The 13,793-nt window shown below is 45.9% G+C and overlaps 1 protein-coding gene across 4 annotated transcripts in view; it reads right to left on the reverse strand.

Moving 5' to 3' along the window:
* Positions 1-9,839: 9,839 nt before the first annotated feature.
* Positions 9,840-13,793, reverse strand: part of PDE9A (phosphodiesterase 9A) — a 57,610-nt gene continuing 53,656 nt past the window's right edge. For all 4 annotated transcript variants that reach the window (XM_058045678.1, XM_058045679.1, XM_058045681.1 and 1 more), the window contains 4 exons: positions 13,543-13,647; positions 12,651-12,779; positions 12,355-12,450; positions 9,840-10,798 (listed from right to left, as the gene is read on the reverse strand). In XM_058045678.1, the coding sequence (XP_057901661.1) occupies positions 10,748-10,798; positions 12,355-12,450; positions 12,651-12,779; positions 13,543-13,647 (381 nt within the window). In that variant the 3' untranslated portion in view covers positions 9,840-10,747. The remainder of the gene's footprint in view (positions 10,799-12,354; positions 12,451-12,650; positions 12,780-13,542; positions 13,648-13,793) is intronic.

The following is a 13,793-nucleotide window of genomic DNA, read 5'->3' on the forward strand; positions in this document are numbered from 1 at the left end:
TCCTTGTTATTATGCTGCTTTTCCTTACATGAGAATACATTTAGATGGGCTCAAAAGAGGCTCTTAATGGAGTGGAGTAGCTGATACTATAATGCTGAAAAAATGAGATGGTGGAGAAGATGAAAGGTTTCAGCTTTGGGCAGTGTGGGACATGGCTGGGGCTGATGCCAGCTGATGAACCAACCTGTGTTTGGGCAGGAGGAGGTAAAACCATGCCTGATGTCCTTCCTGCAGCCATCACGTGGCAGGAATCCACCTGCTGGGCCTCCTGCACCCAGGAATCTCTAACTGGGATTTTGTCCAACGAGCCTGGTCTGCAAATCAGTGTGCAACCTTTGTTAAAGGTGGTGCTGCATCTTGAGAAACACACCAGCAGCATGGAGACATTTAGCTGGTGTTCAGGTGACCTCATCCAGGTGCTTGGCAGCAGCCCCAAGGCACCCTGTGTCTTTGATTTAGCCCTTGGGACAAACAATTACCAACCTTGTATGAAGAACTACAAGCCATGACAGTTTAAGTAGAATGATAGTGAATTTATCACAGAGTGAAAAATAGATTTTGGGGTTTTTAGAATGGGGATTCAGGGGGCAAGATGGAGGGAACTGGGCGTGTCCAGCCTTTCTCCTTCTTCTTCTGGGCCTCCATCTTCTGGGTGATGTTGGCACTTTTGGATTGGTTTAGAGTAGAAGCTCACGGTCTAATATAGGTGATAGGTATTGGAAAGTAATTGTAAACACTGCACACGTAGTTTTTAGTATAAAAAGATAACACCACCCCGGGGGCAGGCAGAGTGCCTGGAACTGTCCTGCTGAACTGAACTGACCTCAGCTGGATAGGAAAAAATATTTCATAGATAAGATACAATTAACAGTCTTGAGACCAAGAAATGAAGAGCCCTGACTCCTTCTTTGATCGCCAGGCTGGGAAAAGAGACTTTCTAACACACCTTGGGGTCACTCTGAGCAGCAGAAATCCCAAGACAGTGCTTCCTCCTCCTCCTCTGGGCAAGGGAGGAAGGAAGAGGGAGGCCCAGAACACAGAGTGTCCATGACTGTGTCCCAGGCAGCAAGGGCAGCAAGTGCCACACACCCAGAGCTGACCCAGGCACTTCCATCTGCCCTGCTGTGCTCACAGCCAAGCTCAATTTCCAGGCAATTCTTGCAGGCACCAGCCTGCAGCTTCAGGAAGACTGCCCTGGGTAAATGCACATTCAGAGGGCACATTTTGATAGGACTCAGGGTGGTGAAATTAACTTTTTGCTGGGCTCTGAAAAAGACAGGGCTCAAAAAAATAAAATTTAAAAACCTCAGGCAAACCCCATCTGGCAAACAGGCTTTGATTTTGACCCCACGCTATGGAGTAATAAATCCATCGGTGAAGCAAAGCACAGGACTGAGTTCTTTTATTGAAAGAATGTCAATGTGAATAAAGGTTGTAATTCACTTTTACAGTCTGCAAACACCATTCTCACTCTGCAAACTCTGAGTTCCTCCTGCAAGTCACGCCACGGAACCCCTCTGCATGTACAATGTGACTCTCAGAGTGATTATTGTCTCCCTGGTTAATGAGTGATCATTGTCTCTCCTGGGATGAGAAAAGACCTTTGTCCTGGAGATAAATTCAGAGGTGTCACAAGGTTGTTGCACTGGAAATAATGGACTTAATCTCAGCATTGAAAGGAGTAAACACTCTGAGTTAGCCTGCACAGTTCATGTTTGAAAGAAAGAGCTGTACCATGCTAACTGGTGCAAGCTTTTAATACTAATCAGCTTTTAACCTTTTCAATTTAATTTTAGGTATTTTCATGCAAAAGATGCCTGGATTTGTGGAACACCTACGTGAAGCCATGTGAATGTCTGTAATTCAGTGCAGTTCAAAGCTGTGGGAGCTGCTGAGTGCTCACAATTTTCTCTTCAGTAGAAACAGTTAGATAAGTACATAAATAAAAATGTAGGCTTAGAAATGCAATTTTTTCCTGCCTTTTGCATGCAGTTGCCAGTGGATGAAGCTGGATGAGCTGTCCTAGCTCTGTTCCATGGTGTTGCAGCCATCAGGCAGCACCTGATGCTTCCTGCATGGGTGGAAAAGGCAGCTTGGAGCACAGGTCAAGGAGTAAATCACCTGCAGGGTGGAGAAATGACACAGCTGGGAGGATAAAATGAAAGACTGTAAATAAAGGGGACATTCCTGTACTTTTTGTCCATTACAAGACAGGATCTCCTTGGCTCTGGATGACACAGCCTTGGCTCAACAACCCTAAAATGGGTGAAGCGTCCTCTGCAGGGAAAGGAGCTGGGAAGAGTCACTGCCCTGGAGATTTACCCTTGGCAACACACAGCAGGCAGGAGGAGGAGGATCAAATCTTGGGTGAGGGGGAGAAAAATGAAGAGAATGAATGAAGAAATGAAATTTTCCTTTATAACACACACGCCGCCCCAGTGAACTGTCAGCAGGACATGGTGGTTTAGACCCCATAACACTTAGGAATATATCTTTTAGACTTGTGACCCCAGAACATTTAGGAATATATCTTTTAGACCTATGATCCCATACCATTTAGAAATATATCTTTTAGACTGGTGACCCCAAAACCTTTAGGAATATATCTTTTAGACTGGTGACCCCAAAACCTTTAGGAATATATCTTTTACACCTATGACCCCAGAACATTTATGAACATATTATTTTAGACCTGTGACCCCATAACCTTTAGGAACACATTTCTTCAGCTCTTCTCCCCAGTAAGAAATCCCCTCCCTGCAGCCAGTCCTGGAGGCACCAGTGGGTCCAGTTGCCCTGGGCAGCCCTGGAGAGTGGTGGGAGGGCAGCTGCCCCTGGGGAAACACCAAATTCCCAGTGTGGGAAGGGTTTGGTGGGTGTTTAACCTGCTGCCTGCACAGCTCCCTGTGCTCTGTGCATGTCTTTGCTGCCCAGCACCCTCCCCAGCCCCAATCATGAATTTCCATGGCTGCTTCAAAGCCTGGCAAGGAAAAATGGTGGAAAACACTTCTAACAAGCATGTTAGGAGTTTGTTTTTTAATATAACTCTGCCTGAAATGAATTTTTTTTGAAGGGAAATAATAACTCAAACATATAAGCAGTGTTCTGAATGCTCATTTCATTTAGCTGGCTGTTGCTCAGTAAAGAAAATGAAATTTCGGACTTTCAAGTTTGTATTGGTTTTTGGGATTGCTTGGTGGGAAACTTGCTCATCAAAAGGGAAATATTTCCACCTTCCTAGAGAGGTGGTTAGTGCCCCAAGCCTGCTGGTGCTTAAGGTGTGTTTTGGCAATGCCCTGAATAACAAGCTGTAATTTTGGCCAGCCCTGACGTGGCAGCAGCAGCACTGAGGCACAAATTGGCTCCCAGGGCTTACCCAGGGCAGCTGCTAGCTGGGCATTCCAGAAGGCATGGCTTGGGCACACAAATTTGAGCAAGATTTATGTGGTTTTGCGTTGATTTTCTCATGCCATTTTCCGGCCTGGAGTGTGTCCCAGCTGTCCTGAGCCCAGAGTACCATCAGTGGGCTGAGAACAAGAGAACAAGTTGGTTTTTTTTTTTTGTTTTATTTTGTATAAAATGACAGAGCTGCTCCAAGTCCCTGTCAGTTTGGAGCTTGAGGGCAGAGGATCTGCTGGGTCTGCCAGCCAGGCTGTGACTGTGCTTCCACACAGTTTGGAAAGCAGATTTTTCCTCAGAGACTTTACAGCAAACGTTGGCTGCGACAGCGCCGGTCTGCACTTTCCAAACCCTCCTGGTTCTAAGTTTGTCTTGCAACAGAGCCAAGAGTGGTGCTGCAAAATTGTCTGCAGATAGCTGCTTTCTGTGTGTGCTTGTGCCTGAGTGCACCTGTGATTCCTGACTGCCTGCCAAAATAGCCAGAAAGCTTTTTTTGTGTCTGAGAGTTTGATTTCTCACCAGGCAGGAGCCAGATTTGCTGCACCTCAGTGTCTGACCCGTTGGTTACAGCTCCTTCCTTGATGGGGACATCCAAAAATGGGTTTGGGCACAAGTTTTTATTTTCTGGTAATGGGAATTGTTGGGTTTTGCATCCAAAAAACCACAAGGTGCTTTACAAATGGGGATTGTTTGAAAGGAGAAGGAAGCCCTGGCTTGCTGACTCACTCTAGAAGGGATTTGAAGCCAGTGGCAGATTATTAAATTTATTATTATGATTTAATGGTGAGAGGAATAGCAGATTTGTCTTTACAAACAAGCTGGTAGATAAAACTAGCACTGGGAGATAAACAATGGGAAGGATTCCACTGATTGATAAATGGAAAAAGATATTTTGCTTTTACAAATAAATTTTAGGTTTGCTGATAAATGAAATTAGACATTGAAAGATGACAGAAACAATGGGGAAGAAAAACGCCTAAATTCCGTAAGAATTAAAAATTACAAAGGAGTGTTATACATTAGAGGGCAATCTCTGGTATCAGGCATTCTGGGCAGTCTGTGCCTCTCAAGTACCTCAGCCAATGGGGAAAGAGAGAAGGGAAATGCACCCAGGAAACTGGGATAAAAAGGAGTCTGCATCCTTCAAAAATTTGAGAGATCCCAGAGGAATGCCCCATGGCCTCTTCCCTTATTCCAATAAAGCAAAAAGGACTCCTCTGTCTCCTTTTTGGACATAAACCTCTGGCGTTTGTGGATTAATTTTCCTAACACTGGGGTTTTGTGCCATCACAGCATTCACACACAGACCTCCAATGTCCCACTTTTTCAGAGTCCAAGCAACATCTCTGCCTAGGCACTGCCCTGGAGAGCTGACAGAAAGGAGAGATCCCCGGCTGCTCTCCCATCTTGCCTAGAGAAGGAGCATCCAAGCTCTTTTATTTTAAACACACCTCAGAAAGTTTTTGCTGTGTTTTTCTGGTACAAAACAATCCTATTGACAAGGGCGCTGTGTGGAAGAGGGTGGTGCATGCAAAAGGGGGGCTCAGGAGGCCCCAGAAACACCTCCTGAACAGTAATTTCTTTGGGTTGGGAGTCAGAGCAGCAGCTGGATGATTCTCCATGAGGCACCTTTAGAGTTTGAGTAGTTTATTTTCTAGGGTGGCTGCAAGGGGGAATAAAACTGGAATGATTATGAAGTAAGTGAAAGAGTCCTATAAACTCTTCCTGTGGGCTGGGGGTTGAGTGCTCCTCATCCCTGACAGGCTTGTTCCTGTGCTTTATAGCCACAGGTAAACCAAAGAGATGGGAAACAGGCAAACAGGGGAGGTTTTGTGTCAGTGGGGCAGAAGATTTGCCCGCTCTGTTTGCTCTCTCCCAGAAATTTTTACAGCATGACAGAAGAATAAAAGCAGAGTGTGGCTCTTAATCCCACAGATCAGGAGTCAGAACCCAGGACACTCCTCTGGCTGTCCTGAGCAGCCAAGACCCCTGACAGGGGGCTCAGAGACCCTGGCACAGAGCCCAAAACACCTGTGGGTTTGATTATGACCCATGGAGCAAATTACCAACCTCATATGAACACCTGCAAGCCATGACAAATTAAGTAGAATGATAGTGAATTTATCACAGGGTGGAAAAGTAGATTTTGGGGTTTCTGGTATGGGGGTTCAGGGGGCAAGATGGAGGGATCTGGGCATGTCCAGCCTCTCTCCTTCTTCTTCTTGGCCTCCATCTTCTGCTGTGATGTTGGCTCTTTTAGATTGGTTTAGAGTAGGAGCTCACTGTCTAACATTGGTGATAGGTATTGGAAAGTAATTGTAAACATTGTACACGTAGTTTTTAGTATAAAGACATAACACTGCCCCAGGGCGGGCAGAGTGCCTGGGACTGTTGTGCTGAGTGGACCTCAGCTGGACAGGAGAAAGAATTTTATAGATAAGATACAATAAACAACCCTAAGACTGAGAAATGAAGAGCTCTGACTCCTTCTTTGACTACTGGGCTGGGAAAAGAGACTTTCCAACTTTTCTTGGGGTCCCTCTGACCAGCGAGAGATCCTGACAACCAGGCATGAAGGTAAACTTGCTCTTCAGACGTTTTTAGAGAGAAGTTTGCAGCAAAAACTTGCTGTTAAAATGGGAAAATTGAACAGTGCATGGCAGTGCTTCTCCTGACAGGCTCAAACTCCCACATGGGGCAGATGCTGTTATTGCTGCTCAGAGCAGCTCTGAGATGAACAATTTCCATGTACAGACACTCCTGTGGCATTACATGGCTCCTGTATTTACAGACACTAAACCTCCCTTGTAAATTGGCTGCTGTGGGGGCACTCCCATTTTAAAAAAGCTGTTCCCAAGACATGCAGCATCAGTTTGATCTGATTATCAAACCATAATAAAACACAGAGTAATGAGCTGTGCGATCTCACAGCTTAAAAAAAGAGAAAGAAGTAAAATCCCAGAGCTCATCATTAGTTTCCCAGGCTAAATGGTGTGGGATTGTTATAACCCATTTCATGTTCAGCTTTGATCACAAGTCTAGGACAGCAGTGCAAGGTTGGGGTGCACCTGGCACTGTCATGATGCTGAAAGCTGCAACAGGTCATAGAAAATTCTCTGTAAGACACCCACAGTAAGCAGAAACAACACTGAGACACAAAACCCACTCTTAAGTCATTGGAACAGGGGGAGAAAAGATTAAATCACACTCAGACATCTGTCTCCCTGCCTCAAAAAAACTTCATTCTCATGCTGAGTCTGGTTTTAAAATGTCACCTTGAAAATGTGTGACATTTTAATGGGCTGATTGCCTGAGATTCTCAAATCCTTTAATTAGCATATGAATCACAATGTTAAATATTGTGGGAAAAGCATAAGAAACTAGAATTATGAAAGAATGCCTTGCATTTCCCTTGGTTAAACATATCTCGGGAGGACTGTCTCATAGAAATCTAATATTACAAAGACAAATGAGATTAAAAAAACCCCAAAACTGTGGTATTCCCATTTATACAATCAGCTGGTTTTGATTGCATTTATTTTACAGCTGCCTGTGAAAGCAGCCTGGGTGTTGCCTGTTCTTTCAATAACCCTCACAGCCCATGACAGCATCACCACAGCCACTGCTGCAGCCCTGAGGATGGGCTGCATTCCCTTTTCCCACATTTCTGATGCAGCTCCAAAATATTCAGCAGGATTTCATCAACATCTTTTGTTCATCTCTCTCCAGTAAACAGGTTTTTTTTTTTTGGTGGCTCCTAAAAATGTTGCAGGCCAAAACAAACCATCAATTCCCAAAAATCCTTCAGTCAGAGAAAGCCAAGGAAGAAACTCCTTTGTGCCAGGACTGTAGGGAGCAAAGCAGATGCATAAATAATTGCTGGATTATGGTTTGTGGTTAGAGAAAACCCTTCCAGCTGAAACAAAACTTCCTGTAAGGATCTAACTCTTAGGAAGTTTTGGTGGGAGGAGGGGGCAGTGAAGTTTGCACGGCAGCTTTTCTCATCTGGGGTGAGCAGCTCTGGCAAGGCCTGAGCAATTGTTGATGGCTCCTGCACAGCTCATCTGCCCTGGGAACTGATTTGGGACAGAAATCCGCCTGAATGGAGATGGCAAATTCCATTTACTTGTGCAAAAGTGGTGAAGAATTCAATAGAGGAACAATCTGGGAATGTACTTTGGATTATAAGACTGAGGAAAGACAAAGGGCACAAACCAGTTGTTATAGATGGATCATGAGATGATTGGTTCTGGCAATTCAGGGATAACTATTGCGTGAATATTAATAAAAGCTTTAGTGGTGTATAGTTATGTTATTGTGGTTTAGATGTCCTCTGTTCTCCCCACAGTTCCCTTTCCCCCTGTATTTTTGCCATCACACAGCCTGGGCTGTCCAGGACAGGTACAAAGAAGCTGCACAGGTGTCCCTTGCATGGGGCAGCTGGGAATGGAAAAGCTTGGGGGTGCTCAGGGGGTGAGCACGGCAACAGCTGAGCTCCAATCCAGTGACAAGAAAGCAGTTTGCACTGATAAATGGCACAGAAGAGCTGAGTGACAGACTTTGGGAGGGGCCAGGGCTGGCTGATGCAGCCCCCAGGGGTATAAAAGACTGAGCATCCATCTGGAAGATGAACTGGCCATGAGGTATCCATGAGGGGCAGTTCCCAGCCCTGTGAATTTTTCCTTATGTAGTCCCTTTCTTGTATTTTTGTCAAGGTTTAATAAACCTTTTTAAATTTTCAAGTTGTCTCTCACACCACATAATTCAGATTCGACCTTCAAGCATCACAAGTTTGAGGTTAATCAAACCTAGGGTGTAGTTCATCCATTCATGAAGATTCTGTGTGAGTTGGAGCTGACCCTTGGCTTGGATCTTTCCATTTCCCTTGGGGTCTGTTCAAATCCAGGGATCAGAGCCCTTTCCAGTTTTCAGCAGGAAGGCCAAAATCACACACAAAAAGCTGTTTAAAGAAGGAGGCAGCAGCAGACAGAACCAGCTGTGAGTCTGTCCTGGGTCTCTGGAAACCTCCAGGTAGGAAAGAGGAGAGGTATGGAAGTTTTGGGGTAATTTGGATCTCCCTGAGAGATTGGAGAGTAACTGCAATAACACAGTTTGTGTGCTAATGAAAGAGACCAAACACAGGAAATGGCACTGGGAGAGTTAAACTCAGGATTAATGTGCAGGAACAAGAGGAGAACAATTTTAATTTCCAGAGCAGGAGTCAGGATTTGCTGTTCAGGGCTGGTACCAGAGACCTGCCAGAGAGGATGAGCTGCCTGAAGTGTTTCCTGGGCCATGGGGGGAAGGATTTTCCCCTTTCTGCTCATCCCCCTGACAAACCAGCTGCAGCTTTGGGATTTACAGAGCTGGGGGAACAAGGGGAACCTGAGCAATGTCCATGCCTGTGACTGTGTCCTGGGTTGACTACATGATGCTTTTATCTCCAATTGTCTTGCTCTGTTATGCTGAATAATAAGTTTTGCACCTTTAAGATGTGTTCCAGAGAGTGAAGTGGGGGAGAGAAGAAGCAGCAGTTTGTTTTCAGACACTGCTCTTACTCCTCCACATTCCTGCTCCTGACTGTGCTGTCTGCGGAGGGACAGACAGCAGGACAGAGCTCTCCTTTGCTTTTAGTTAGTTTAGCTAGGTGAGGCAATAGAGGTTCCCTGGACTGTGGTATTTTCCCTTTTCTTTGTCCTGTTTAAACCTGCCCTGGCCTGAACACCCAGGGGAGCACCGGCAGCTCCACCTGAGGCCACCAGGCCGGGCCTGGCCTGCGACATTTCCAGCACTGATCAGAGACTGAGTGAGCTGAGCTACAGCCCATGGAGGGACTTTCTGAGTTTGTCATCTCTTTTGGAGCAGCAAGGGGTTTTATTGTTTAATATTGTTTAGGTTTTATTGTTTATTAAACAGGTTTTTTCCACTTTTCTCCAAGGCGGTGTTTTCTCCTGGACCAGTTGGGGGAGGAGCCGATTGAGTCTACTTTAATAAAAGAGCCCCTTTGGGGATTCTCTCCCAAATTTGCTCTGAACCAGGACAGACTGCCAGTGTGGGAGATCCCTGCTCCCACACCATGGTAGGGCCTGAAACCCTCAGAAAAAAACACTTTTTCCAGCTAGGAGAGACCAGGTGAGCAGCATGGCTGTGGCTTGATTCCTGTGGGATTTATTCCAGCCTTCCCTTTGGTGAGGTGGTGCCCAGAAATCAATCCCAGCACTGTCTGCTCTCACTGCTGCAACACCTGGGCACATCTTGGCTCCCAACCATCCATGGAACTGCAGCTTTCCATGATGTACCACAGGAATAATTGCAAGGCTTCTCCTCCAAGGAAAACCATCCCTCCCCTCCCCAAGCCCCTTCCATTGTACTCATTATTGGTGGTCTCTCATGGACTCTTCTCATGTGAACACATACACAAAATGAAACAATAACACCCATTTCTGTAGAAGAATATATTATTTAGCAGATCGGTTTAAAAGTTAAAAAAAAAAAATCTGTACATCTTTGAAGGTGTCTCTTGTTGGTTTTTTTTTTTTGCATCAACAAGGATAAAAATGTGTTTGCACTGAGGTTTTTTCAGCTTTGTGCTCCCTTCTTTGCCCATGCTGAAGAATCCCATGGTGTCCAGCTGTACCAGGCCACAAAGCCACCCTGCAAACTCACTAAGGTTTCTTCTGATTTCTTCTAATGTAGAAAAAAAACAAAAAGAAAATTGCATCCACTATGTTGGGCTTCTGAATGTACTGTGAACACTATAAAATTCAGAGAATAATGAGGAGAAATGTGTCATCAGGGCCTACCAAGCAAACAAAAATGCATGCCTGGACCCTTGTCAGTGTATAAGCATCTGGTGAGCTATGCTGTAATTAGCATCCTGCTGTACACATACAGAGAGTATCTTGACTAAAACAACCCCTGGTGCCAGGGGACCATGTCCCAGAAAAGGCTCCTTGGCTAAACTCTAATTTGTCTCTACAGACTGTGGGCAGCTGGGTCACCAGGAAGACACATCTGCTGAAGGATGGAGCTGTGCTGCAGCCTGAGCAGTGTCCACAGGGAGAATCCTGCCAGGAGGCTGTGGTGGGAATTCAGAGCCTGGGGAATCCTGCCAGGAGGCTGTGGTGGGAATTCAGAGCCTGTAGAGGGAATTCAGGAGTCTGGGAGCCCGCGGTGTCCGACGGCAGCAGCATCTCTGTGAGGAGGCTGCAGGCTGTGGGTCCATCTCTCCCTGCATGGTCCCACTTGGATTTTGATGTAGCCACCACCTCTCCTTGGCTAATGGAGCATTTCTCAAAGCAGGGCAGCCTCACGGCTCGTGGTTTATTTGTTCAAAGGCTGTTTCCTCTCACTTTTCGGTACTGCCCGTGGTCAAACCTTCACTTTTCTGTTTCTGCAGCTGGAATGAAGAGCAGAGCAGGATTAATCCCCCTGACTCACACTCACAGTGCTGCTGTGAGTCCCACACTGAGCTTCCCACAAGGCATCTGCAACATTTCCCGGGAAATAATAGGCAGCAGCTTGGAATATCAGAGTTTTATGCAAACAGCTCTGGATGAATGTCCTGGGCAAGCAGAACTCAGTCTTTCTCATCAGCTATTGTACCAGGCTCTCAGATTATTAATTAGGTCCTCTTGTTTCAGAATATTTCTGGATTCAAGCAGCTCCTATTTTTTAAGGCCTCTTACAGTGCCAATACACTGCAATAAAAGCTCCATCAGTTTGTATAAAAATGCTGTTTTGACAGATTCTGTAAACCAGAAGTAAAATCTCAGCTCAACTTGAAAGATGAATAAAACTCAGAAAGTCTGGCAGTTGTATTTGAGTTCTTTTGCCCTAGTTTGACAAATGCTCCTGTCTAAATGGAAAAATGCCCAAAAGGCTTTGTTCTCCTTTAAAATTTAGCGCCCTCAGAGCCTGTGCTCTTTGATCAACCAGCCTCAGTACTTGAAGTGCTGAGGGGCTTTTTCACCAGAGCACTTGGGAGGAGATGGGAGCTACAGCAAAGCCTCAGTTCCACTCATGGATGATCAAGTGGAGGAACCTTCATTACCCACACATCAAACAATCAGCACAACTGCTGCTCCAGGGCACTTCCCACCTTATTTTAATGATGGAGTGGCTGAGAGTAGCCTGCCTACATGGTGAATTTTTTTCATGTCAGAAACTCCCTACTCTGTAATGCCATTAGGGCAGGTTTTTATAGTGGATGTTGGCAGGGAAAAGAGGCACTGGAAGAGGTGTGCAAGGAAGGAGTGCAGGGCCATTGTCACAGGCTGCAGGGAGCTGGACCAGCACTCTGGCTGCTGCCCTGGGCACTGCTCTCTGCCCTGCCAGGCTCCTGAGGCAATGCAGACCTGCTGAGAGGCAGCAAATGTGGTTACCTGGAATTCCCACATCCCCTGAGCCCTACAAAATGAGAGATGCTCTGTACATTGAAGTCCCCAATGGGTGATTAAAGGGCTTCCCTGGTTGTGTGTTTAATCCTCCTGGCTTTGCATGACTGAGTGATTCCTCATAAAACACCAAGCACATCCTTGATGACATACAGGTGACTGGAAGTTCCTTCCCAGAAAATAAACTCATGCACTGGTGCTGCAAAGCTTGAACTGCCCAACCCCAGAACATTTTACTGCAGTGTAACCCAAGCAAACTCCTTCCCAAGGGAGGGCAGATCCCTCCAGGGAGATCTGTGCTCCCTTCAGGGGTTATCCCTGGGTTCTGTGCTTTGCAAGCAGCTCTTGTCCTGTGTCCATACTTGTGTGGTTCCTGGTGAACTCTGCAAGGACTTGTGGCACACACCTCTCTCCAGGCAGGTGTAGTGAATGTGTTTCTCAGGATAATGATTATGCCATGAGCAATCCCACTGCTTCAGAATTGAGCTGCAGCTTAATTATAATGTTTGGTTTATTCAATTATAATGTTTGCAGTATCAAGGACATAATTGGAGTTTACCTCTTTCATAGCATCATCTATCTGTTTTAACCCCTCATAGTGGTCCCTGGATTCCCACAGAGGCTGGAGCATCACCTCCTCCACTTCTGGGAACAGCTAGGTGGGAACAAGAGAAAGACTTGTATCAGCATTTCCTTTTGCATTCCTCAACTTGCTGCAGCATCATTTAACCGTACATGTTGGAAATGGGGTGTGGAAGGTGCATCCCCATTTCCCTGGGTAACCAAACCCCTGGTGGGGCAAACACTGCAGCTCTGCTCTCCCCCTGTCTGGTTTCTGGCCCTGGGTGACTTTACCTTGGTCACTGTCTCGAACATGGGGATGAGGACAAACTTGAGGAATCCGATCTGCGCTGTGGGTTTGGTCACTTTGTCGCGGTCCATGAACGGCGCCACCGGGAGCCCCTCGGACTTTTCTCGGTCGCTCTGGAGCAATCAGAGAAACAACCCAGAGATAACAAACCCAGAGATAACAAACCCAGAGATAACAAATATTAATCCTGCCTAGCAGGCTGTGAGGAGAGCAATGCAGCAAGCAGATGAGCAGCCCTCAGATGCTGATCACAGAGGTGTAGGCAGCACAGAACAGGGATGTGCTGCCCTCAGGGCAATGTCTCTGCTTTGTGTGGAGCAGCATCTGAATGAAGAGAACTCTGTTCAGTTATTTCTGCTCAGCACCAGCATCAAAGTGTTCACCTCCAGGCTTGCAGGGTGGCTGGCTCCTTTTGCAAACCCACTGGACTTGTGAGGTAAAATATTTCAGAGCATTCAGAAAGCTGGTAATGGCCCTTGCTGCTCTGAAAGAGATGGAATAGTTCTGTGATTTCCTCATTGTTTTCCAGAGAGTGATTATTTTCAGGTATTCAAAGAGAAATTATATCTCATTCGTTACTAATGATTAAAAGAGAAAATCAGTTGCATTCCTTGCTTACTGAGCAGGTTCTTTTGCTGGCATCCTTCTCTGACTTTGTGTAATAGAAGCTTTGCATGGAATCACAGAATGGTTTGGATTGGAAAAATCTTAAAGATAATCCAGTTCTAACCCCTGCCATGGGCAGGGAAACTTCCACTAAACCAGAGAGTTCAGAGGTAGAACCAGACTGGGCTGTCAAACAGTGAAGCACCTGTGGGGTTTGGAAATAGCAGAAAATTGTGAAATTGTGCAATTGCATCTCTCCCTCTCTCTTACCTGCATAAAATACTCCTCCAGCAAGCAATCTACCCAGGGCTCTGCCACCTCCATTGGGCGGACTTCGTTGGAGATGTCACAGCATTTTATCAGCACCATCTTCAGCTGAAAGAGGAAAACAATTCAATGCTGCACTCCTAAAGCCAGCCCTTTCCCCCCTTTCCACAACCCCTGTCCTTGCAATGCACTGGGAGCCAAAGCTTTCAACCAGAAAGGACAATTTCAGGATTTAACCAGAGGTCTTAAATGAT

The sequence above is a fragment of the Melospiza georgiana genome, chromosome 2 (genome assembly GCF_028018845.1).
Source record: "Melospiza georgiana isolate bMelGeo1 chromosome 2, bMelGeo1.pri, whole genome shotgun sequence".
NCBI classification, from domain to species: Eukaryota; Metazoa; Chordata; class Aves; order Passeriformes; family Passerellidae; genus Melospiza; species Melospiza georgiana.